Here is a 22,959-nt window from a genome sequence, read left to right on the forward strand (position 1 = left end):
TGGTGGATGGGGGGGGGGGGGGCTCTTTTCCTCTGCATGTTCCTGTTGCTTTATATAATTAGTGAGTATTGTTTTCTTTTATTAAGACATAATGGAGGATTTCTTTTTGTGTCCCCCTCCTCACGTGTTGTTGTCAGGTGAGCATATGATTCAGGACCGAGGGAGCCTGGAGATGGAGAGATAAAAGGAGAGATGGAGAGATGAAGGGAGGGATGGAGAGATGAAGGGAGGGATGGAGATGGACGGAGATAGAGATGAGTGGGAGCTGCTGCTGTTGTAGCAGGAGCACCAGCTCTCCTACATTCCTCTTGTGTGTGTGTGTGGGCGTGTGGCTCAAGGTTCAGAGCTGTCAGCGCTCCTCACCCCTCCTCTCTCCTCTCCTCCCCTTCCCTCTTCTCCTCTCCTCTCCTCACCTCCTTTCCTCTCTTCACCTCCTCTCTCCTCTCCTCTCCTCTCCTCAACTCCTCTCCTCACCTCCTCTCCTGTCTCCTCAGCCCTCCTCTCCTCCTCTCCTCCTCTCTCCTCACCCCTCCCCATCGCTCCGACGCAGACAGGCAAAAGGCGGAGGAGGAGCATCGGACCTCCACAGTCAACAGACGCCGGGTGTCGGCGGCAGTCAGTCGGTCGGTGGTCAGCGGCGCACGGCAGCACGAGCCCCAGCGGAGGGAGGGAGACTCCTCGCAGCTCCACGGTAAGATACCGGACCGATGTTCGCCTCCTGCGTTTCGCGTGTCACTCCGCCGACGCTTCTCGTTGCCTTGTGCCCGCTTCATCGCACTTTTCAGATCTGATTATTACAACATCTGACAAACTAAAACAAAAACTAAAATTACAATGACGGGTTTTTTTGTATAATGAGGCAGAAACTCCCGAGTGAACGCGGCTGAACGAGGGTCTAACTACAGCGATCAGTCGCACTTCCCCCCGGATCTCTAACGGCAGCGACCCCGATGAATGAAAGATAACCGAGCCGGTAAATGTGTTTTAATCGAATTAATCTTTAACACAACATGTGTAACGTTGCCGATGAAGCGCTCAAAGTGTTTTTATCCACTGGGAGAAATGTTGGATCGGCTCTTTCTCTTTATATTTCCAGTAGCTTCGTTTGAGTGTAAAATGTGAGTTTAAATCAGGTTAAGGTTTCCCTCGCGTTTTCCCGTCAGGCGAACGTGTCTTGATATTAGCAGCTATAGAAGTGATCGTCCCCCCGCTGGGGCTCCGACCTCCGCAGCCCACACGCAGCTGACAGCGCGGTGAAGTCCCGGAGCAGGAGGTCCGCTCCCCGCCTGCCCGAGAGTAAAAATAGCCCGGAGCTCCAGCTTAGCCCGGGTCACTGTAATGCGACACAGACACATGTCCGTCTTTCTCTACTTGTGAGGACACTTATTGACACAATGCACTTAACCTTAACTATGGCAGCGGACTTATCACAACTTAAACCTTAATGTCATCACAAGTTTAATCATTAAAAAATCACTTTGAAGCTGTGGAGACTAAAAATGTCCGCATAAAGAATTTGACTCAGATTTAGTCCTCTCAACTACACACACACACACTCAGGTTTGCACAGCTATCCTTGTTAGGACCCTGCCTTCACTTCCATTCATTATGGACAGTCTAATTAAAACCTGATCCTTAACCTAAATATGACCACTTCATTCCTAATTCTGACCTTTACCCAACAACAGCTCACATTTTACCGCTAACCTTAACCAGGACCTCAGAAATGACATTTTCTCCTGATTAGGACCTGGCTATAACCCGGTCCCCATGAGGTCCACTGGTCCTGACAAGGTCAGTATCTATGCTGGAGAGGGTCCCTAAAGACAACCAAAACAAGTCCACACATGCCTACACACAGGCACGGTTCCCACTACCCCCAAAGTAGATCACACTTGCTCGATCCAGCCTTGTCACTGCTTGGCCCCGTTACGTGGGTTAACAGGATGCCACAGAGTTGTGCGTGAAGATGACACCTGTTTCTTTTTGGCACACTCACCGCAACCTCCGTTTAAACGTGTATGAACTCAGCCACCTAGTTAAGATGGCACCCGTTGTTTTATTATTGTGAGCGATGCACAGTTGATTTTGTGTGAAGTTGCCCTTTACAAGCGTCACCGTGTACTGCTGTGTGTTGGTATTCCCCTCCCTCATCTCAGGTTGGAGTTTGCAGCTGTCGCACCCACAAGTCACTGCGGTGATGAGGCTGCTGTGGCTGCTCAGGTGCTGGTGACTCAAAGGACGATGTAACCTAAATTCCACCAGCAGCCTACTTTCTGTTCTTTGTCTTAAAGTGGAGGGCGAAATAATTCATGACCTGTTTTATTTGACTCGAATGTGCTGCGACGAGGAGGTGAAGTAAAACCTGTCCGGAAAGGAGATATCTCAGTTGCAGATGTAAAAAAAATAATAATAGGTGGACAGCACAAAATATGCAACAATATTTTAAACAAAAAAGAAAGGTGATATAAAAAGCAATACATCTTTTTAATGAGAAAACAAAAGTAGCCCAATTAGAGGCTCGGGGGGGAAAAGCCTTGCACGTTATTGATAAACAAAGCACCGCAGGCTCTGAGTTTGCCTCAAAGTTCTCAATTATTATTTCAAACCAGAGAGACTTGCTCTTTTCAGTTTTTAGTCTCTCGCTGAATCGTTTCCTAATGAGCTTCCAGTCCTTTTAAATTCAGCTGCAGCCTCGGAGACAAAACACAAACAGCAGCTTCTGTGGCCACAGGCGATGATGTTGTCTGGTTCTTATAGGGTTTTCTCACAATGGAAAACTGCAAATAATATAATAGAAGAAGGAAAGCAGAGGCAGCCTGTCCTCAGGAATTGCAAGATATGTAGATAAATGTCTACTGGAGGATGAACACAAGCATATTCAGTGTGCAATGAGAGACATCTGTGTTAAACAATGCAACATCCACTGGTAATCCTGCTATTCACAGATAGGTCTCAGTGGTCTTAAATATAAATCGGATGGCACTGGACTTAAGGACTTAATATAACTTGCTTGAGCTGACAATGACCATCTAAAGTAGCTTTTGGATGTTGTCCCACTGGCCCGCCTGTGTGTCAGTGTGGATGAGCCAGGCAAGCTTTTGGCTGGAGAAGAAAGGTGTCCTGGTGAGTAAGTGGCTCCGAGGCTGCAGGCTTTGGGGAGAGCAGCAGATGGATGATGATGTAGCGGGTACTGGCGCTCCCTGCCTCCCGCCGCCATCCGTCACGCGCTAATGATCGTGTCACACCTTCTCCCCGGGCGGCCGGGCTGCTTCTGCAACGCTCAGCTCAAAAAACTGGTAGCTACACTCGAATCCCGTCTTCACGGCCGTTGGCTGAAAAGCCCGGAGACAGAATGTGCCGCAAGCCTCTCCGTCACCAATTCCTTGCTTCTCTCCATCGCCTGCCTTCACCCCTCTTCACCTTTAAAGTCCCCACAGACTGTTCCCTCATCTCTCCTCATCCCCTGCCATCCCTCACCTCCCATTAATCTTGTTTTCTCTCTAGTGTATATCATTCTTTCTGCTCTGTCTTCTTACACAGTGTTCCCATTCCTCTCTGATTGCTGTACAGTCACAGCTCTAATGCAGTTCGATACCACCATTGTTCCTCATATTTTAGTCACTTTTTCTTTGATTATAACGATTAAGGGACATTTATCACTTGTATCTCTGCCCCCCCTCTATGTCTGAGGTCAGCCACAGTGCAGCACATGTGGAGCTGCTCTGCTCGGTCAAAGGACACGTCAACAGGAACCTGTCAACAGCACATTAGGAGAGTTATTGTGTCCTTTAGAGTGTTTGTATGACTCCAGACCGTGTCCAGCAGACACATCTCTACAGCATCCAGCTCTTATAAACAAAGGAGCCACAACTAACAAGTAGATTCATTATCTATTAATTGTCTGATTATTCCTTGAATAGCTGCCTTGTCTAGAAAATGTCTAACAGTTTTACCTGAGGTGACTTTTTCCACTTCTTTAACGATCTGAAATACAAAGTTATGATGTCCATTATGTCCATCACATCAATAATTATTGAGAAAATATCACTTACAAGAGGATTGTTATAGAAAAAAAAAAAACTTAATGTGAAATGATCTTTTCAGTATTGGTAGAACATTAATCAATACATTTACCTATATATCAATAAAAAACCGTCATATGTATCACACCACAATCTAAAGCACAAATTAGTTTTATTCATGATGATACCTAACACATCATAAAATTGCTCTAAGCAACACATGCTGAGATCTCAGACGCCTCCCCTCATTACTAAGAATATTCTTTTCTTATTGGAATCGCTGCTGTGGTGTATTACGTTTCATTGAAGTGGTGTTGCTTTGCTTTACTTCCGAAGTAAACACCACTTTGCACATGCGCTGAGAGGGGCCTTTTTCAAAAAACTGCTCTTATCTCCAGTCGGGTGTTAAATAACCATGTTGTGGGACTCAGCATCCTCCGAGCTCATTATCCTGTCCCAGGTGTTACAGCAATAAGCGTCCCCTTGAGCTCTATGTTATAGCGGAATGCGTCCCCGCTGAACGCAGTTGGCCCTTTGAACAAAGATGGTGGAATGCCACTTCCTACTTTTGTCAGTCTCTTTGGTCTCAGCAATATTCTCACCACCGGGATTACAAACTCAGCCCGGCATTCTGGGAATATCAGCGCGGGCGGATCGGATGATACCCTCCACAGCTGCTGCTTCTAAGAAAAGCTCGAGGACAAACTCAAACACGCACACCACACATGCGTTCACATGAGCCACACACATGTAAATACACAAGCAAATACCACGTCCAAAGCACAGGCCTATATGTTACCGTCACAGATGCACAGGCACAGTTATAGTTCATTTACGGTAGCAATTAACTGTCAAGCCTGGGGAGTGTTAGGGACAGAGGTTAATACATGCAGACATTAGCTGAGCTACTTGATATTATTCCCAGCAGCTATTCTTTTATGCTCTGGTAACTGTTTGGTATGAGTGTGTGTGTCGTGGTGTTTCTGTTGTACAATGACCACTAACACTGTTTTGTCTCCTGTGTTTTTCAATCTCTTCAGGCAGTTTTTCATTGACCAGTAAAGAGCCAGCAGAGAGAAAAGCGGTATAGAAGGCGAGCACGGGCGGAGAGAGAGAGGATAATTGCGTTTCTGGCTGCCCCGTGGGAACATGGGATATATGACCTCATCATTCACCTGTGAGGCTCTCCAGTAAACAACTAGGTTCGGAACAGCATACACACATGCACAGACGCATCCTAATGCAGGCAAAGATATTACTACACAGTGAAAAAAGACTCAGTCAACATTTTGAATCTTTTTAGAAGGATGACTGAGGCCGCTGTCGAAAGTGCAGAGGTCCTCCTAAAACCCTGCGATGTGACACCATGTGATGTCATCGGCTGTTCCTCCCCGTCACCACGCCTGCCGCTGTGCAACCAGAAGGAGGACGAGGAGTGCCGCCATGACAGCAAGAAGCCAGAGCAGCAAGTAAGTGACACGACCATGCCTCCCGCTAAGTACCACATTAATAATATACCACCAATTTATGCACCCCTCCCCCATCACCACTCCCTACATGCTCACTCCATGACAAATCGTGTCCTCACCCGCAGAAACACTGTAACCAGGTGCAACAAAAGAAAAAAGTTAAGGTAAGCTAAAATAATTTCGCCGGTCATTATTCATCCTCACTGAAATGTCGATTGCATTACACTCTATGAATATGTAATATTGCGCGTGTGTGTAGGCAAAAGGAAAGTTAATGCGCAGTATGGCCGTCTGCGAAGAGTCCTCGCCATTTGAAGAAATCCAGGTAACATCCATATTATCATTCACCTCCTGCTCTTCCTCCTCCTCCTCATCTTCATCAACAAACTGAAATGATTCTTTATTCTTCTCTCAGGAATCTCCAGACACGAACATCTCATCTAGCTGCCATGACAATGAGAGAACGTCCTGTAAGGAGGAAGAGCAGGAGAAGAGCGCAGATCCAAAGAAGCATTCACTGTCCAAAGGTGTGTGTGTGTGTCTGTGTCTGTGAGTGTGTGTGTTGTGATTGATGTCTCATAAAAGAGAAACAAGAGAAAACAAATAAAATGTAATAAAGTTGAATTCTGTGCCACTATTCAGATGCAGTTCTCTTGGGTTGTTTTGATATTGCAGTGCGCTCTTTTGCGTTATTATTTTTATTGTCTCGTAATTCACACCGCCCTCCTGTGTCGCTCTCTTAGAGTCCAGCGTGGAATACACCGACTCCACCGGCATAGACCTGCACCAGTTTATCATCGACACCCTCAACAGCAACCCCAGAGACCGAATGATGCTGCTTAAACTGGAGCAGGACATGACTGGCTTCATCACCAGCAATAGGTGTGTGTCCATGTCTGCGTGTGGAGCAGATTTCATAACCCTTTTGTGCTATCTACCTTTTAAATGTGCTGCAGTAAAACATATACACGTTAAACCTACAAAATATTAACAATTCTTTTGTGTTAATTGAAAATATGTTTTTGTTTAGCTCACTTACTACAATTCAATCCAAACAGCTCATTTAGAAAACGGATCAATATATTGATCTGGTTACGTTAGTGTGGGTGTGTTTACACCACATGGGCTGAAACTGGATTCAAACCACAAAAATAAAATACCTACAAGTCTCACTTTACCTCCTTTTCTCTCCCTCCCTTTCACCTTCCTCCCTCCCACTTTCATCACTCCCTCCTATCTTCCTCTCTGCCTTCCTCCTCCTTTCTACTTCCACTCCTCCCTTTTCATCCCACCTCTCTCTCCCCCTATTTCTATCACTCTCAGCTCCTTTAAGAAGTTCCCTCAGATGTCGTCCTACCACCGTATGCTGGTCCATCGGGTGGCGGCCTACTTTGGCATGGAGCACAATGTAGACCAGACCGGCAAGTCTGTCATCATCAACAGGACCAGCAGCACACGCATGTAAGCATCTATAATGAATCTGGGAGTGTACGCATGTGAATCCTCGCGTGTTCTTGTGAACTTACAATGGTTGTTACTTTGTCTACTAAGACCGGAGCAGCATTTTTTGGAGGAGGTGCAGGACAAGACAGATGAAATCCACTGCTGGAAAAGTATCTTGAAGAGGGACAGCAGCACAGATGATCAGGTTTGTCGGTGCTCCTATATTTATAGTTACCCGTCTCTAAAGACTTCTCTCTCGCGCTTGACATTTATTGCATGCCGTCAGCAAATTGACTCGTTCTCGTTACTCGCTTTGCAGACCCGAAACCACCCCTTTCGGGAGAAGCAAAGCAAGTCAGTGGAGGAGAGAGAGGAGGAGTACCAAAGAGCACGAGACCGAATCTTTAACCAAGAGGTGAGACAAGGAGACAGAAGGAGACAGGGATATACAAGACAGAGACAAAGAGGAGACCTGCTAATTTCTCTGCTCTTGTGTTACAGCCTCTCTGCACCCAGGAGAGCGCCCATGCAGAAACCAGGTAACCTTGCCTTTAGTGCATTTTCTCCTCGTGCCTTTTCAACTTCTTATATTTAGAAGAGAACATTAATATATGCCTCTCTGTGTATGTATGTGTGTGTGTTTCTGCAGGGCTGTAGAGGAGTACAACCCATATGCTGAAACCCAGAGGAGAAGACAGCAATTTAGGTAGAGCTCTGTCATTTATCATCTTAATCTGATCAGCCTGGCTGCCACAGACCTTGTCAGAGTCTGCAGTAGAAACAGAAAGAAGCCCTTTATTTGTGTGTGTTTGTCAGTGTGTAGGCTTTTTCTGCAATTCTAAAACATCAGTTAACTGAAGGAAAGTCTTTGCAGATAATTAAAGTCAATGAATGTCATGTAAAACCCTCAGAGCGTCATTGTGCCGCAATCAAATCACCTTTGAATGAGGTTGTAGGATAATTCTGGAGGTGCCCCACAGGAGGAGCCGCGACAGCTCAGGCTCCAGTTGGACGGGCAGCAGCAGGCAGAGCAGCACCGACACCGACTGTCGCTATGGCAACGACCCCCAACCCTGGAGCAGCACAGACTCTGATTCCTCCTACCAGTGGACAAGTCCCGCCCAAAAACCCCGTCAACCCGCCAACCACAGCTGGGAGGGACGCGGTTCAGGTGCGTCCTCAGAATAAAAATGTCGAGACTTTTTCATCACCTCTTATTTCACACATTGGATGTGTAAATTCAGAGAGCGAGACTTCTCCATTACTGCGAGCCAGCGAACTTATCCGCAGACTTCATTACACCGCCTCAACTCGGGAAAATCACTGTATATAAATGAGCTCGTTTTTTTTTTTTAATCAGCAGCATCTAATTAACAAAAAAGCAGTGGAAGTTCTTCTGGTGTGAAAATTGAACCCAATCCTCGAATGTTCACACCATAGCTGTAAATTTTCACACAACACCTCCAGACTTCATCGCATATTCAGGAGCAGGAACACATCATCGCTGAGGGACTGCACTCAGTGTGTTTGAGCACCGAGAGGGGTGGAGTGTGAGGTTCATCAGACTGAGATGTTTTAAAGTGAATCTGTCGTGTGTTGTGATAATAAAGCTCCCCCTCTCCTCTCTTTCATTCTCTGCTATGACTCTCAGGCTCCATTTCTCTGTTCAGACTGCCACCTGCCTGTCCCCACCCCCCGTCTCCGCCCATTGTAGAAGAGCCGGCTCACAGCTCTGTCTACATCATTGAGAATGGGATCCCACCCGGCAGCATATTAGTGAACCCACAAACTGGTAAATAACACACATATACGCTCACACACATACATATAAATACAAGTGAGGTTTTTATATACACCACACTTATCACACTCGACCCTCCCTCCTCTCAGGGCAGCCATTCCTGAACCCTGACGGCTCACCCGCTGTGTACAACCCTCCAGAAACTCAGCAGCCAATCAGGAGCCAGACTCAGATGCAGGGCTCTCTGCCTCAGCCGCAGCAACAGCAGCAGGTAGCGCACAGACAGCAGGAAGTGTGTGACATGCAGGATATGTTCACGCATGTACGTAGACACACACGTCAGTGTTCCTTTATCTGTCTCCACATGTGTGTCTCCCTCAGGTGGTTCAATACTCGTCTGTCTCTTACTCAGCTCCACAGATGTTGCCTGTCACTCCCTCACAGCCGTACTCGTCAGTATGTATCGCTGCACAAGCCCACGACCGCTTTACATATGTGTGTGTTATGCAGAAGACGTGCGTGTGTGTGTATGTGTGTGTGTTTTGACCTTTTTTCTTTGACCGACAGATAGAGGACCTCTCTTCGCAGTTCGCTCACATGACAGGAAGCTGTCAGTCAACTGGTGAAGCCCCATCTCTCTACCCTCCCAGTCAGAGTTACATCTATGCAGCTCCTCCCCCACCTCCCCTCCAAAACCCCCCCAGCTACTGCCAGCCCTCACCTCAGGTAGGGAGACGTGCAACAAACACGATCGTTATTTTTTCACTTCTTCGCTGAGTCCTGACATAAAACGATCATCTGGTGACTGATGTGATGCTGTTTTATGAAGGCTGCATTGATCGAGCATTGATCCCGGCACCGAAATCCTGCTGTTAAAGGGAAGAATTTAATCCTACGAGGAGTCATATTTTTGATTATAATATATTTCCCTGTAGGTGTCAGTGTTTTACTACGGCCAGTACCCTACCTCAGTTCAGCACGGATGCAGGCCTGTCTCACCCAGCCAGCAAATCCACAGCCAAGTAGCACAACCAACAGGTACTTTCCCCCATCTGTGTGTGTGTGTGTGTGTGTGTGTGTGTGTGTGTGTGTGTATGAGAAAGGCACAGACTGTGGCAGTAGAGGAGGGGGCCGTTACACTGTCAGAGATGTAGTCTGAGGGTCTCACAGTGAACCGGTCTCTTTTCCTGCTGCTTCTTTTCTGCGCAGGGATAAAGACCAAAAAGACGATCACACCTCAACACCGTGTTAGATTTGACAGTAAATCACAAACTGCTGCGTCCTCACATCTCAGTCAACACCTTCTTAGGCACCAGTATCTGTGAAAACAACTCAGAGCAAGGTTTTTTTTGTTGTTGCTGTTATGATTGATGTTGACAATAAAGATATATACCCAACCAAATCCACTACTGTTATATAAATCATGTATTATTTTTATTTTCATCAATAAATTTAATTTAATGATAATACAACAGAAAAGTAACCACAGCCATAAAATAATGAATAAACCACAAATTGAGATTAAAGCTATGGCCGTAAAGGTGTTGGCTGAAGCTGGAGTTTATAACACCCATCCTTTATTAACACCATTAATAAACTCACTTCACGTTTAATACAGTTTATGTACATATGTTAATGTTGTTTGCTGTATAATTTTTTATATTTGCTTATTAACAAATAAAGAATTTGTGGATCATTTGCTTAGCGCTGATTTCTTTCAGAATGTTTTTACTAATGTTGTATGTTTATAAGCTTCATGTTGTTCCTCACAGATCTTTCTAATATGTTCAACTGCGAAGCTCTTTCATGACTTTTCTCTTAAATTAAAACAAATGGCAGCATTAATAATATCTTATTTACATGTGTGTTTGCAGCAGGTTACCCTCCCACTGTGGGGGTGCAGCAATCCTCCCACACTCAGGCCCAGGCTGTGCTGGGGACCTACTCACCACTGGCCTCTCATCAGTGTAGCATGGTTCAGGTAAACACAGAGCACCCAAGGGTGTCATTCTGCGTCAGTGTTGCAGTTCACAAAGTGCCTGTTCAAGCAAATTCTTAGCTCCAACTTTAACTTCCCTCCTGCAGGGGGGCGTTCCAGTGTCCTACCCCCAGACTAAAGTTGTGACCGGGGTGGGTGGGGAGGTGGGTTACTGCGTGGTGGCTCCCCCGCCGTCCCACCACAGCACCTGCCTTCCTCCCAGCTGCACCAGCCTCAGCGCTCCGGCCTGGAGTGCACAGTACTGATGACGCCTCAGAGGATGGAGCGATGATACTTGTGGTTCCTGCGTGACCTCACCGCACACACTTAACGCAAACGCCTTTTTATTTTCCGCTCTCCCCTCCCTCCCTCCTTCCCTCCCTCCCTCACCTACACGCCTTCTTCCTGACGATGCCCACAGGGCTCACTGTTCACACACACACATAAATGTACCACTGTACCAAAGCTTAATAGTATATATATCAGAGCTGCTGTATTGAATGCATTATTTATATACACAAATGGAGTTTTATAAATATATTATAAATTATATACTGTGTTTTAATGCACTGTGTGAAGAGAATAAAGTGTTATGGCTGGAGTGACACGGTCGTCCTGGCTCTTCATGTTCATGTTCATGTTAGTGGGGGTGGATGCAGCCATGATGAGACACATACATCAGGACAGAAAGTGCTTCATACACTCAGAACATCAAATAGAAACGTGGTGGTGGTTTGAGCACAGTGGGGAAGCACAGATAAGGTTGTTAGCCTACCACTGAGATCACTAATGGGAGATGAATGTCACTGCATTAAGATGAGAATAACTAACGAGCACGTGAAACATTTTTGCGTTGATGTGGTTGATCATTGTGGGCGTTTGGTTTCATGGTATGTGTTGGTTTATTTAGGAAATACGAGACTTTCACACAAAACGATTGTGATGACGTTCAGGCTCAAGTCAACATGACATGTGTGACATTTTATAAAAATAGCAAAGAACCTTTCCAGTTACCATCCCAGATTAAGCTGCGGGAGGATTTCTATTTCGAGACTTGAGCGCCCCCTCCTGTTCTAACACTCTCTGTGCACCATCCTCACATGTATGTAAAGGAAAACAGGTACAGTGATGTTACCAGTTCATTTACTCATCTTACTGAATAACTACAGCACTAGAGTGTTTTTCATCTCAGCTTCTGTTGTTATTTAATCTGCTAATTAGCTCATCATTAAACGATTAATCAAATATTGAAACCAGAAAATAGTGCACAGTTGCTCAAATTATTAGCGTTGTCCTAAAAGAACCGAATGATTTCTTAATTTGTTATTTTTTATGTTCAATTTTCACAAATTTAGAAGCTGGAATAAGTTCAACTTTGCCAGTTTTTTATCCAAATATTCGTAAACGATTGATTAACAGATCAGCTATTTTTTGTTGATACAATTTGACAAATAATTTCTGATTCAGTCTGAAAAAAACTGTGTTTTTTCAGCGCAGACAATTTGACTTGTATGTGATATTATTCATTATTTATCATGATTTATTTCTTTGTGCTTTTTCTAATGTCACAAATATAAATGTTAAGTCAAAGACACGTATCAGCTTCCAACTAAAACAGCTCCAAACTAAATGAGGCTTTACTTATGTACAGAATCACCTCATCATTTAATTGACTCATCTTCAACCGACGTGTTACATCACAGCGATAAAGCGACTTTCACTTCCATGTGAACATTAACTGATGAGCCGACATGTTATTGTTCAGATGCTGCGTAATTCATTTTGTCCTGAACCTGATTCATATTCTCTCCCCATCAAATTCAATAAAACATATCCATCATCCAATCACGGCTTCAAAATTTAATTTGGGCTTCATGACCACCGTATTGAATGCATAATTAATAACCGAGCAACGGTTTCACAAAGCCAGCTCTATTTCTGTCCTTCCCACACAGAAGCACAGACACAAACACACAGACTTGAGCAGCAGCAGTGCAGGTTCCATGATCTTTAATAAAAGGCACATGTACAGCCATAGTGAGATGAGTGAGTCCACTGGCATAGAGACGAAGCATTAAAACACAGAAATACAGGAAGTAGAGGTCAGGAGGAGGAGCTCTATCTGCTTTACAGTAGAATCTACGTAAGTTACATCTTCTCGTTCTTGTTCAAGTAAGTCTAACACTAATATGTTGCTGTGTTAAGGTAAAACTCCCCACCCCCATCACACACACACACACCATCCATCACCACCCAATGTCTGGTCTTCCAGAAAAGTCCTGGTCGTCGAGCTCTGAGCACACATGGATGTCCAGATCACCCTGAGACTCAGCGCTCACAGTTTGGGTTTTTACTCCTTTGCTGTTGCTGACTCGTCCCTGTGGTCGGATCAGTCTGTTCAGGAGTGAAAGTAGCATTTTGAGCTCCTGTTGTCCTCAGGTTTCCATCAGCTTCATTATATTTCACACAAAGACCCAGAATCCAACTGGTGCTCTCATACTGGAAAACTACCAGGCCCCAGGTTTTCTGTGTGTCTCAAAGTTTGTGGTGATTTTAATGAAACACAATTTTATGAAAAATGCATCAAAACAGTGGGTTTCCCCTGATTTTTAACACCTGGAGTTTTGGATGATTGTTCAAATAAAGTCAAAATGATAAAAGGGCATGATGGGAAGAAATCATATATATATGATTGGGTCATAGAGAAAAAAAAATACAGGGGCGCCCACGCTACCAGGTGAGCTAGCGCATATGGAGGCTTGAGTTGTCCTGCAGTGGCTGCGCGTTAGGTTCCAACATCCCTTTGATGCGTGTCTTCACCATTTCACGCTCGTACTGTCCAATTAATAAATGCCCAAAAAATATTTAAAATAAAAATGAAACAACTGTTGAGCACATTTTGTGTAAGCACCATAATATCTGCTAAAATAATCATAGTGGACATAGATTTTGAAACAGCCATAAAATTACAGTATAATGTTGCAATGGGGCAAATTCCCAAACAATAAGCCAGAAATGAAATAACCAGTAATCTGGGTCTACCTTGATTAGTTCCTCAAAATAAAAAAACAGCATTGTGATATCAGCACTGTTCTGATAATGGATTAATCATTTCAGTCACTTTTAAAAATGCCAAACACTAGCTAGTTCCAGGTTTTCAAATGTGAGAAGCTGCTGCTTGTTAAATAAAATATCTTTTGGTTTTGGAATTTTGTTTGTTGGAAAACGTTATGCGGTGATGATTTTATCCAATAAACAATTAATCCATAATTAAAATAGTTGCAGTTGTACAACGGACACACAGTGAACCTGGGGCCCCCGAAGGTCCGTTCCAGTCTCAATGGTCCTGTACTTTAAGGATTGTACTGTGTTTAACACACTCACGTTACACAGGCAGTCGTCCACACGCTACAACCCATCTTAAAAGAAAAAAGTTCACAGGTACTTAAATATTTCAGGGTTAAGAGAAAAAAAAGATATTAGTGTCGAAGGTTATATATAACCACAGCTGGAGGAATAAGTTGAAGAACTAAAATATGCATGCAGCCAGGCCAAGTCTCCTCTTGTTGAAAGGTAAAAGAAGGTTGAAGTGGGATGCTGACGCCTTTCGTCTGCTCTGGCCAAGTCTGAGAGCGTCTGCCGAAACAGGAAGTGACGAAACCGTGAAGAGCTGGGGGGGGGAGTACACACACACACACACACACACACACACACACAAGCACACAAGCACACAATCATGCTCTCGAAACCCCTTCACATGTCTTCAGAACAGCTGATTAGAGTCAGACGCTCATTTCACATTATCACACGTGTTTGGGACATTTGAACATGCAAAGCAGTCCGTCACACAACTCTGTGTGTCTCACTCACTCACTCACTCACTCACTCACTCACTCACTCACTCACTCACACACACACACACACACACACACAAATACACAAGTGCAACAACTGCACCCAGCGAGTCCTGCTTTGGTTGGTGTGTGTGCTACCTTTGGCTGCGGGTGTCACAGGGTGAAAGGTCACACAAAGCCTGACCTCAGAGAGCCTCCTCAAGGTACACACCAACCGTCTCACAACGCCGCCTCCCCCCCCGCTCGCTGACCCCCCAACAACCCCAACACCTGTGCCCCACCATCCAATATCAATGCCCACCCATCTCCATAGCAACGCACAGCTCCCCCCAAACAAGGGGTCTCACTATCTTGTAAAAGGAGGTAAGTGTAATTAGTGGCGTGTGTGTGTATGTGTGTGTACATATATATAAATGTGTGTGGAAGCGTGTGTACCCTGCGTGATTGTGTGTGTGTGTGTGTGTGTGTGTCTGTGTGTGTGTGTGTGTGTAGGTGTTAAGAGGTATCAGTGGTTCAGTGGTGTCTCTCTTGTGTCTTCATCACATCCTCTCTCTACCCCTCGTCCTATGTCACCATCCTTCTTCCTCGTCCTTTCCATCTTCCTCCTCCTCTTTTTCTTCCTCCTCCTCCTCCTCCTCTTCTTCTTCCCTCACTCTTTTATTTTTGGACTTGGAAGATGAACAGGCGCAGGTTGATGTTTTTGGCGGCCAGCAGTTTGTTGCACTCCACCGAATCAGAGATGGGCAGAGGGACATAGTCGGTCTCATTGGTGTCGTTGCTGAAGGAGTGGTGGTGGATGACGGGCTTGATCCGCACGTCGTCGTACGGCCCCTTCAGCAGCAGGAAGGAGCACTCCAGAGCAGAATTCACCTGCACATACAGAAACACCTTGTATCAGCCACAACATTTTCTCAACAGAACTGAAGTTTTGACACTGTCTGGATAGGAGATCAGATGGGAGTCCAGTTTTTACCAATAAACACAAAATAATCTTTTCATGACAGTTTCCTCATTTTATTATTTGACTATTCTGACATAGATCTCGGCTGAAACTAAAGCCATGGGAATGAACTGTTTGAGCTCTTCTTCTGACTCACATTTTCCTTTCCACACCCAAATTCCACCTCATTAGAATTCTAATTAACGTATCTGCTACTCAAGGTTTTTCTGTTGTTGCTGGGACAAATTACCATGGCAACATAAAAGAAAGATGGCATCACTGGCAGCAGCAGTGTCTTGATATTTTTTTAAATGTAGCATAGAGGCTTTAAATTCATGTGTCACTGAACATTTTCCATTCACATCATTCATCAATTGTGTGTCATCTGGTTTGGTCGTCTGGTTTGGTCACTTGTGTGACTGTTCCTCTCGCCGCTCTCCTGTAGCTCCACCTTGATTCTACCAATCAGTCCTCAATGAGTATCACCTGACCTGAGAGGTCATGACCAGGACAAGCTCCTGTGTCAGGGTCAGAGGAGGAGGCTTCCAGTGTGGGCACTTGTGGTTCTGCTTTATCATTGTGTTTGTCTCTTAATGTTAACAAATCCCATGGTTTGGGTTATTCTAAAGGTTTTCTGTTGTTGATTAGGGTCAGTGACTTTACGTGTTTTACACCCCAAACACGGGGTGCATCAATCAGGAGCTCGTCCCGGACAGGAAATCGATGAAGTCAGGTAAATGTTTGTGTATCTTTGTCTCTAATGACCGTTGTTATGCTTTTGACTGGGTGCTGGGTTCCTTAATGGGGATTGAGAGCATCCTAATTATGTAGCTATTGTCTCATAATTTAAATGTTCCTGCAATCATTTGATAGTACTCAACAATACATTTCTACATAAATGTAATTTTTTAAGAACTGCCCTGAAATGCAGTATATTTTTTGAAAGAACTGTCACCTTTTATTTATATTCTTTGAATCTGATCAAAACTGGAAAAGCCTTAATGTATCAGTTTATTAGTCCACTTTTGAATGTCTCACTTGTGATTGTGCATTTATATGTATATTTAGATTTTGTCTTGTGGTGTTAATGGTTTTGCCTGTTGAATTTGTATTTTGCAATAAAAAGAGAAATTATGTAAAAACCATCTGTCAAACTTGAGTCTCTCCACTTATTATTTTGGAGGTATATCTGTTCACCTATGTGGGTAGATGTAGTAACAATTGTCCTCCTCATGGTGGTAACCATTTTGTGTCAAGTGGGAGTGGCACCCAGTTGTATGACTACCTGTGTGTTGGTGCCTCATTTTCAATCCAGCAGCAGCAAATTAGTTGGTCCTCTTGTGTGTTGTGATCTTGTTTGTGCCACCCTTTCACGTATCCTTTTTCAGCAGCAGTTCCCATTTTTTGCTGTAAATATGTTTAATTTATACCTACATACGTTCAGTTAGAATTGCTCCACATGCTTATAAAAACTAGTAGTGCTATTTTATTAGAGTTTTGCTGACGGCTTCTGTTTTGTACATCAGGCTGACTTGTTAAAATACAGCCTCAGTAATTATTTGCAATAGTAAAATAACTGCAATTAATAAATAGAATGTTCTTTGTCACTGAAGCTTAATAAAACTATTGATTGTTTCAGGGGGTGGGGGTGTATGTGTTCCTGTCCTTTGACCCTGTTCCTCTCTTGTCTCTCCTGTAGCGACACTCTGATTCTAACAGTCATCAATGAGGTACACTTGACCAGGGAATTGAGGTTCTTTTTAAAAGGTTCTGTACCAGGAACAGAAGAGGATGCTTCTAGCATGGGGACTGCTTCCAAGGTTGTTTACTTTCTTTTAATTAAAAAAAAAAGAAAAAGTAATCTATCATTGATTCAGGTAAAGTGTTTTTTGTATTGTACACCCATAGGGCCGCTCAACTGCAGGAGAAACAATTTGAATTCTGCAGCTTGCATTGATTGCTGCTGACTTCTGTGAACTATGCAGATAATGATCACTTTGTAAGCTATCAGATCAGCTCCAAACTTTTATTAGACACTGGTGGACAGTGACTCATCTTAAGCCCTGAAAAGGAGCAATGAAAACTTTAAAAATAAAGACAGACAGACTGGTGATGCATGTACCTTGCTCTTGAGGATGAGCTGGAAGGAGAGGGTGCGCTTGCAGGAGAGGTTGGGGTTGCGCTCGGAGTCGTTAACGCGGGCCTTCAGCACCCACGTCTGGTTAAGAACAGTGAAGCGGGGTGTCTCATAGTACAGGCGGGTGATGAAGTCATCAGTGCGGTACGGCCTGAACTGCACTTCTGGATGGACACAGAAGTGGAAAACAAGTTTTGGAACAGTGAGAAGTGTCATGAGTGGGAGGAAAGAATAAAAAGAGTAAGGAAGTGAAATGAATCATACAGTAACTTGTCTTTCTATTTATCTCCCCTAAAGTTCACAATCATTTTGCCGCACTCGCTTCAGCTCTATTGTGTTTGTACCTGTAAACCCGATCTTTTCGTAGCACAGCAGGCTAAAGATGGTGTTGTAGAGCTGCATGTCTCTGCGGTGGTTCTGGTCCATCTCTCCCAGGATTCCCATCAGCTCTGTGCCAGTCTTAGTGGGATGGGAGCACTCGCCCTCATGTGCCGGCAGCTCGTGGAACGGACCTTGCCAAGGGCAGCCGATCCTCTTGTACTTACACTGTGTCACCCTGGAAACATGGAGGTGAGAGGACAAACTGGGTGGAAGGAACAACATGACTTTGTATAAATGAGTTTCTTCACAGAGGTGCTTTGTGATAAAGACATGCTACTTTTATGTGGAATGTACTGATATCAAAGGTGGCTAATTAACAGTGTTTTTATTTGGATTCAATACTTTGATAGATTTTTGTAAAATACCTGTAGTCACACATGGTAGTTTCTCTAAATTAAATATTTCCGAGTTTCATATTAAGTCTTGCATTTTAAAGAAGTGATGGTCTTATTCCTGAAGAAAGCAGAATGACATTTACATCAGAGGCAGCCAGAATTCTCACAGGAGACCAGCAGCACATTTATTTTTCTGCCTGACCTGAACAAAAACACCTGGTGACTGCCATGGTTGTTGTCATGGCAACACCAGCACTGGCGCTGCTGTCCTACAAGGGGTCACCTGTTTCTATAGCAACAACCCCCTAGGATTTCCTGCACGCAAATTGAAACAGCCAAAGCATCACAGGCAACAAACGCATGCAGTCAGTAATCACATCAGCTGTTTCATCCGCTTTAATTTCTCCTCCAAAGTCACACACTTCCCTTCGAATCTTCCACAAAATTAACCTCATGTGACAGGCAGAGGTGCTGATCGGAAACCCACACTGATCCATGTACAGTCATTTTGTTTTCACTGTGTTAGAGTGCACAGCTTCCATTTACATGTTTCTGTTTCACTTCTGATATCAGTCGATGTTAAGAGTTAGAATCTGCTTCTTTTTTTTATCCATGCACATGTGACATCACATACATGCAGACATTCAAAGTGCAATATAAAAACAAAACCAAGAAAACAGTGTGGTAAAACATCAAATGGCAGTTGTAAATAACCTTCACGATGTGCTTCAATTCATAAAGACTCATGGTCATGAAGTCCAAGATTAGTTTTTCCAAAAATAGAAGTATTTGTTTCATTGCTATTTTTTTCTAATAATTAACAGTGTGAATTTTTTGTCTATTTGAAAACTGGGCATATCATTGAGCAAGTAACGGCAAGGGTCCAATTCTATTTCCAATAAGGATTTAGTGATAGAATGAATAAACTTTCTGAAATTATATTACAGGGGACACTGCTGGAACAGACTCAAATGTTCCTTCTTCTGTTATACAATTCAATTTGATAGTTTTGACAAATTTGTGCGAAAACAGTGAATTTTGAGACACCTTTTCATCCTTATAATATGATGGTAACAGAAGTTTGGCAGATTTCTGAAATTGGGAATAAATTAGATTTTCAATGAATCTGGGGGTTTGTGTGTCAGTGTGTGGTGCATACCTGTCTTGACACTCCTCTTTCTGGTGTCTCTCTAGGCTGGAGCGGGGGAATTGTTTTAGGCAGAAGGTACATTCTGTCGGCAGCTCACTGACAGCCTTCTCCACAGCCAGGTTCCTGCAGCACAGGTTCTTGCTGATCTCACACCTACACAAACAATAGAAAACCACAAATCATACCTCAGCGAGTGCAGCAACGTCTAGGTAGTATTTGTGGTATGTTCAGTATGTATCGCAAGTATATGAACAATGCACAACCATAAGGAAATTATGCTTTTGTCAATTGTTTGTGAAATTTCAGCATTTACTGTAAAATGAGGCAGAGTTACTACAGTTATGTTGGACAATTGTCAGTGTTATTTGTTACATCAGGTAAAACCACTTGCATTATGTACATACCTGTAGCATTACAGTGAAATGTAAGTAATGCAAGTGTGTTTAAATGATGCAAATTTGATTGTGAAGGTGGCTTTAGGTGTCACAAAACAGGAAATCAATGCATTTTTATCTTTACTTCTGGAGATCACATCATTTATTACAATATATATATATTGCAACATATGAATGTCATAGTTCTACTGCAGAACATTAAAATCAATGGTATTTAATTTGACATAATGTATATCTGTTATTTTGCTGCAAAAGCAATTGCTAAAATGCTATAGTATGTGGACAGTACAAATGTCTTAAAACACTCTCCTGGAAATGATCAGAATGCATACAATTAAAATATTGATATTTTGATTAACAACTAAACAACAATATCTCTACAGATCCACTCTTGAGACTATGATCATTAACTTTAGTTACCAAGATGCACTCTGTCATGCTCTGTATCTACAATGAAGTCCTGTCTGCCCTGCTCAGGAAGTGCTTGTGTCTACAGGGAACTTGGTTTACCTGCAGTTGGGACACGTGGCCTGTTCCTCCTTGAGACGAGAATCAGCCAAGAGGTGGATAAAACATCCTGCACACATCAGGTGACCATTGGTACACTGGTGGTGGAGAAAAGGTTGACAGGTCAATAAAATGTGTGATTTAAGTGAAAACATAATTACTGAGTTTTATTTATTTTTTATTGGGTAGGCATAGGTTCTGCGGCTAAAATATCTGAGCAAGGTTGCAAAAAACTACGTTGGAAAATTGAAAGGAATTTGTAACATTTGTTACGGGGGTGCCTGTATTCAGATTTTTGGGGGACTGCATGAAAGATATTTTGGGAAAATGTTTATAAAGAAACAGGAACTCTAATCAAAACACATTATTTGTTGATAATGTTATTTCCATTGATTTCTGTTTTTGATTTAATTTAAGTTATATCAATGGACTAGATTAAGTCGCCTAATAATAATTGGGCAAAAACAAAACTTAATATGTACTTCCTAATGGGGAGATATGTATAAGTTTGTACTTTTCTCTGTAAATAATGGCCAATGTCTGGGGGTTTTATGTGCCTGATGTTATTATGATTGTACAATAAGTTTTTACACAAGTGTCTGTTTACAGTAGAATATTGTGTATGGGAAGAATATCAAGTTGTATTTACAATGTACTGTTAATAACTGTTAAATAACTATAATGTATGTGTTACATGGCAAAATAATAGTGAAACTAACTGAACAATCATTAATTACAAGTGTTTTTGCTTGAAGTTGAAAACACAGTTTGAGGGTAGTGGGGTGGGTTGAAGGACAGGGGCAGATATAACTGCATTCGATATTTGCTCAACCCTACATGTCTGTGTTCTGGGAGTGGGGGGCTGGGAGTGTGGTTTTGGCTGAGGTTCATTTGAGGATAATTCACAGTATAATGTTATGAACTGGAGCCTGCACAGCTGACCACCAGGGCCTGGGTGTGTCTGGTCTCAACCTCATGGCTCAGTTTACAGAAGACACTTGGGCCTGTGTTGGATCTAGTATCACTAAAAATACATGGAGTTGGCCAACACATTCAACAGGTTGACTCTTGGGGGGGGGTTGGGAGACATTCAGGGTCTTCTAGTGTGAGATCCAGCTGGTTTGCTGTTTTAGGGGTAATGAGTGGGGGGTTGGTTTATGATTGACACCTTGTTTACCTGGTATACAGACGCCTTGGGCAAGTCTAGGCACACGGTGCAGCACAGCACTGAGTACAGTCTCTCCTCCAGCTTCCCTGACTCTCCCTCGGGCACTCTCACCCTCTTCTTGGGTGGCTCGTCCGGGTCAGGCTCGGGCCCATCTCGTCTTATGCCGACCTCCTCCTGCATGGCAGCGACCCCGGCGACAGCCTCCACCGCTGCCCCCACGGCCCCGACCCCCAGGCCTCCCGAGGAGGAGCCAGGGGCGGCCGCAACGCCCACGTCCCTCTCTTCCAGCGAAGACATGGCGACGGCTGTCTCGAAAATGTCCGGGGTGAACCTGCCGCGGCCACGCTGAGCCCGAAATATTAGCAGGTTAGCTCGGGACTAGCTTGCAGCCTGTCAAGCTAACGGTCAGCTGACAGCTATGCTAGCGTTAGCCGGGCTAACGCTACGGCGGCAGGCTGTCAGACAGGAATGCGGGCAAACTTATTATTAATGCCGCCGCACACCGAGGAAGTTGAATATGCTTAACAAGCGAATGACCGTGTAATAACGAGAGCACGAGTGAATTAATGATAAATGTCGACCAGTAGTTGTTGACTTACAGTGAGGCTAGCAGACTGTGCGCTAGCTACGTTGACACAAACACAGCAGTCCTCTCGGGCAGAACAAAAACAACTCGGGCGTCCCTCAGCTGCTGTTGAGCTCTCGACGCCGTTAATCGCACTGACAGCAGATTACAGCCTCGCACCGCCGCGGCCCAGCTCGGCTGCTCGTCTACCGTCCCCGGTCCGGTACCCGCAGACTGTCCACGGCACCCACGGGACCTGTCGGCGATTCAGATCCGCGGCTGGAGACAGTTCTGTTGGAACTCGTCTCTCCGGCTACACAGCCATCTTTGTTTTTTTTTTTTTTTTGGGTGTTTTTTCCCCTTCCCTGTCCTTCTCCCCCGACTTCACCCCGCTCAGCCGCTTACCACTCCGGGTCAAATTCGCTACAGCTCGTGCAGGTTCTGACGCTGCGTGTTTAAAAGTGAATCTCTATCCTGCATGTGTCTGGCGGCCCCTCTGTGTTGCTCCAGCAGTGAACTGGCTGACAGCGGAATGTTTTGTTGTGGCAGATGACTTGGGGTATTTAAAGAGTTTTGAACTGCGCATGCGCACTGAGCACCTGCGGGTCAGTGTGTGGCAGCTCTCGAGAGGTGACCAGAACCTGATATGCGACAAATGTAGGCCCCTCCACTGCAAGGACGCCTTGTTTTATACTTCTACAGTGTGTGTTGGCCACATCTGTGTGTTATTACACATTAGTCACACTCTGACAACTTTAAACAAATACTTCACAGCAGAAACCACCCTGTCTCTACAGCAAAGTGGTTCAACTGGTTGTGGTGGTCTCTGTTTGTGTGTCTGTGTTAAAATGAGTTCATTTATTGCGGTGAT

General features: G+C 44.2%; 2 protein-coding genes across 7 annotated transcripts; one reads left to right on the forward strand and one right to left on the reverse strand.

Moving 5' to 3' along the window:
* Positions 1-307: 307 nt before the first annotated feature.
* Positions 308-11,261, forward strand: arpp21 (cAMP-regulated phosphoprotein, 21). Of its 6 annotated transcripts, XM_069515857.1 has the most exons (21): positions 428-691; positions 864-973; positions 5,066-5,227; positions 5,329-5,494; positions 5,620-5,658; positions 5,754-5,819; positions 5,910-6,021; positions 6,238-6,376; positions 6,818-6,955; positions 7,046-7,142; positions 7,257-7,352; positions 7,439-7,476; positions 7,587-7,643; positions 7,918-8,108; positions 8,589-8,729; positions 8,828-8,949; positions 9,060-9,134; positions 9,246-9,404; positions 9,614-9,716; positions 10,553-10,659; positions 10,764-11,261. In XM_069515857.1, exons 4-21 carry the CDS (start codon positions 5,333-5,335, stop codon positions 10,920-10,922), a joined length of 2,001 nt encoding a protein of 666 aa, XP_069371958.1. In that variant the 5' UTR covers positions 428-691; positions 864-973; positions 5,066-5,227; positions 5,329-5,332; the 3' UTR covers positions 10,923-11,261. The 6 variants fall into 6 exon arrangements, with proteins under 6 accessions (XP_069371961.1, XP_069371957.1, XP_069371962.1 ...); XM_069515860.1 differs by lacking the exon at positions 864-973 and having other exon boundaries at positions 308-691; positions 10,738-11,261; XM_069515856.1 differs by lacking the exon at positions 864-973 and having other exon boundaries at positions 308-691.
* A 1,388-nt stretch (positions 11,262-12,649) lies between these two features.
* zftraf1 (zinc finger TRAF-type containing 1) lies at positions 12,650-22,609 on the reverse strand. Its single transcript, XM_020090762.2, has 7 exons — positions 22,123-22,609; positions 21,533-21,868; positions 20,359-20,453; positions 19,463-19,606; positions 17,932-18,143; positions 17,573-17,751; positions 12,650-15,380 (listed from the first exon to the last, which is right to left on the reverse strand). The coding sequence occupies exons 2-7, from the start codon at positions 21,818-21,820 to the stop codon at positions 15,168-15,170; spliced, it is 1,131 nt and encodes a 376-aa protein (XP_019946321.1). The 5' UTR covers positions 21,821-21,868; positions 22,123-22,609; the 3' UTR covers positions 12,650-15,167.
* Positions 22,610-22,959: the final 350 nt, after the last annotated feature.

Source organism: Paralichthys olivaceus, chromosome 20 (genome assembly GCF_024713975.1).
Source record: "Paralichthys olivaceus isolate ysfri-2021 chromosome 20, ASM2471397v2, whole genome shotgun sequence".
In the NCBI taxonomy this organism is placed as follows: Eukaryota; Metazoa; Chordata; class Actinopteri; order Pleuronectiformes; family Paralichthyidae; genus Paralichthys; species Paralichthys olivaceus.

Coding starts and splice junctions, on each gene's coding strand:
- arpp21 (XM_069515856.1), top strand. CDS start 5,333: ATGACTGAGGCCGCTGTCGAAAGTGCAGAGGTCCTCCTAAAACCCTGC. Junction 5,659..5,753: donor AACAAAAGAAAAAAGTTAAG/GTAAGCTAAAAT, acceptor GCGTGTGTGTAG/GCAAAAGGAAAGTTAATGCG. Junction 5,820..5,909: donor CGCCATTTGAAGAAATCCAG/GTAACATCCATA, acceptor TTCTTCTCTCAG/GAATCTCCAGACACGAACAT.
- zftraf1 (XM_020090762.2), bottom strand. CDS start 21,820: ATGTCTTCGCTGGAAGAGAGGGACGTGGGCGTTGCGGCCGCCCCTGGC. Junction 19,607..20,358: donor GCCACGTGTCCCAACTGCAG/GTAAACCAAGTT, acceptor TTGTTTGTGTAG/GTGTGAGATCAGCAAGAACC. Junction 17,752..17,931: donor CGAAAAGATCGGGTTTACAG/GTACAAACACAA, acceptor GTGTCCATCCAG/AAGTGCAGTTCAGGCCGTAC.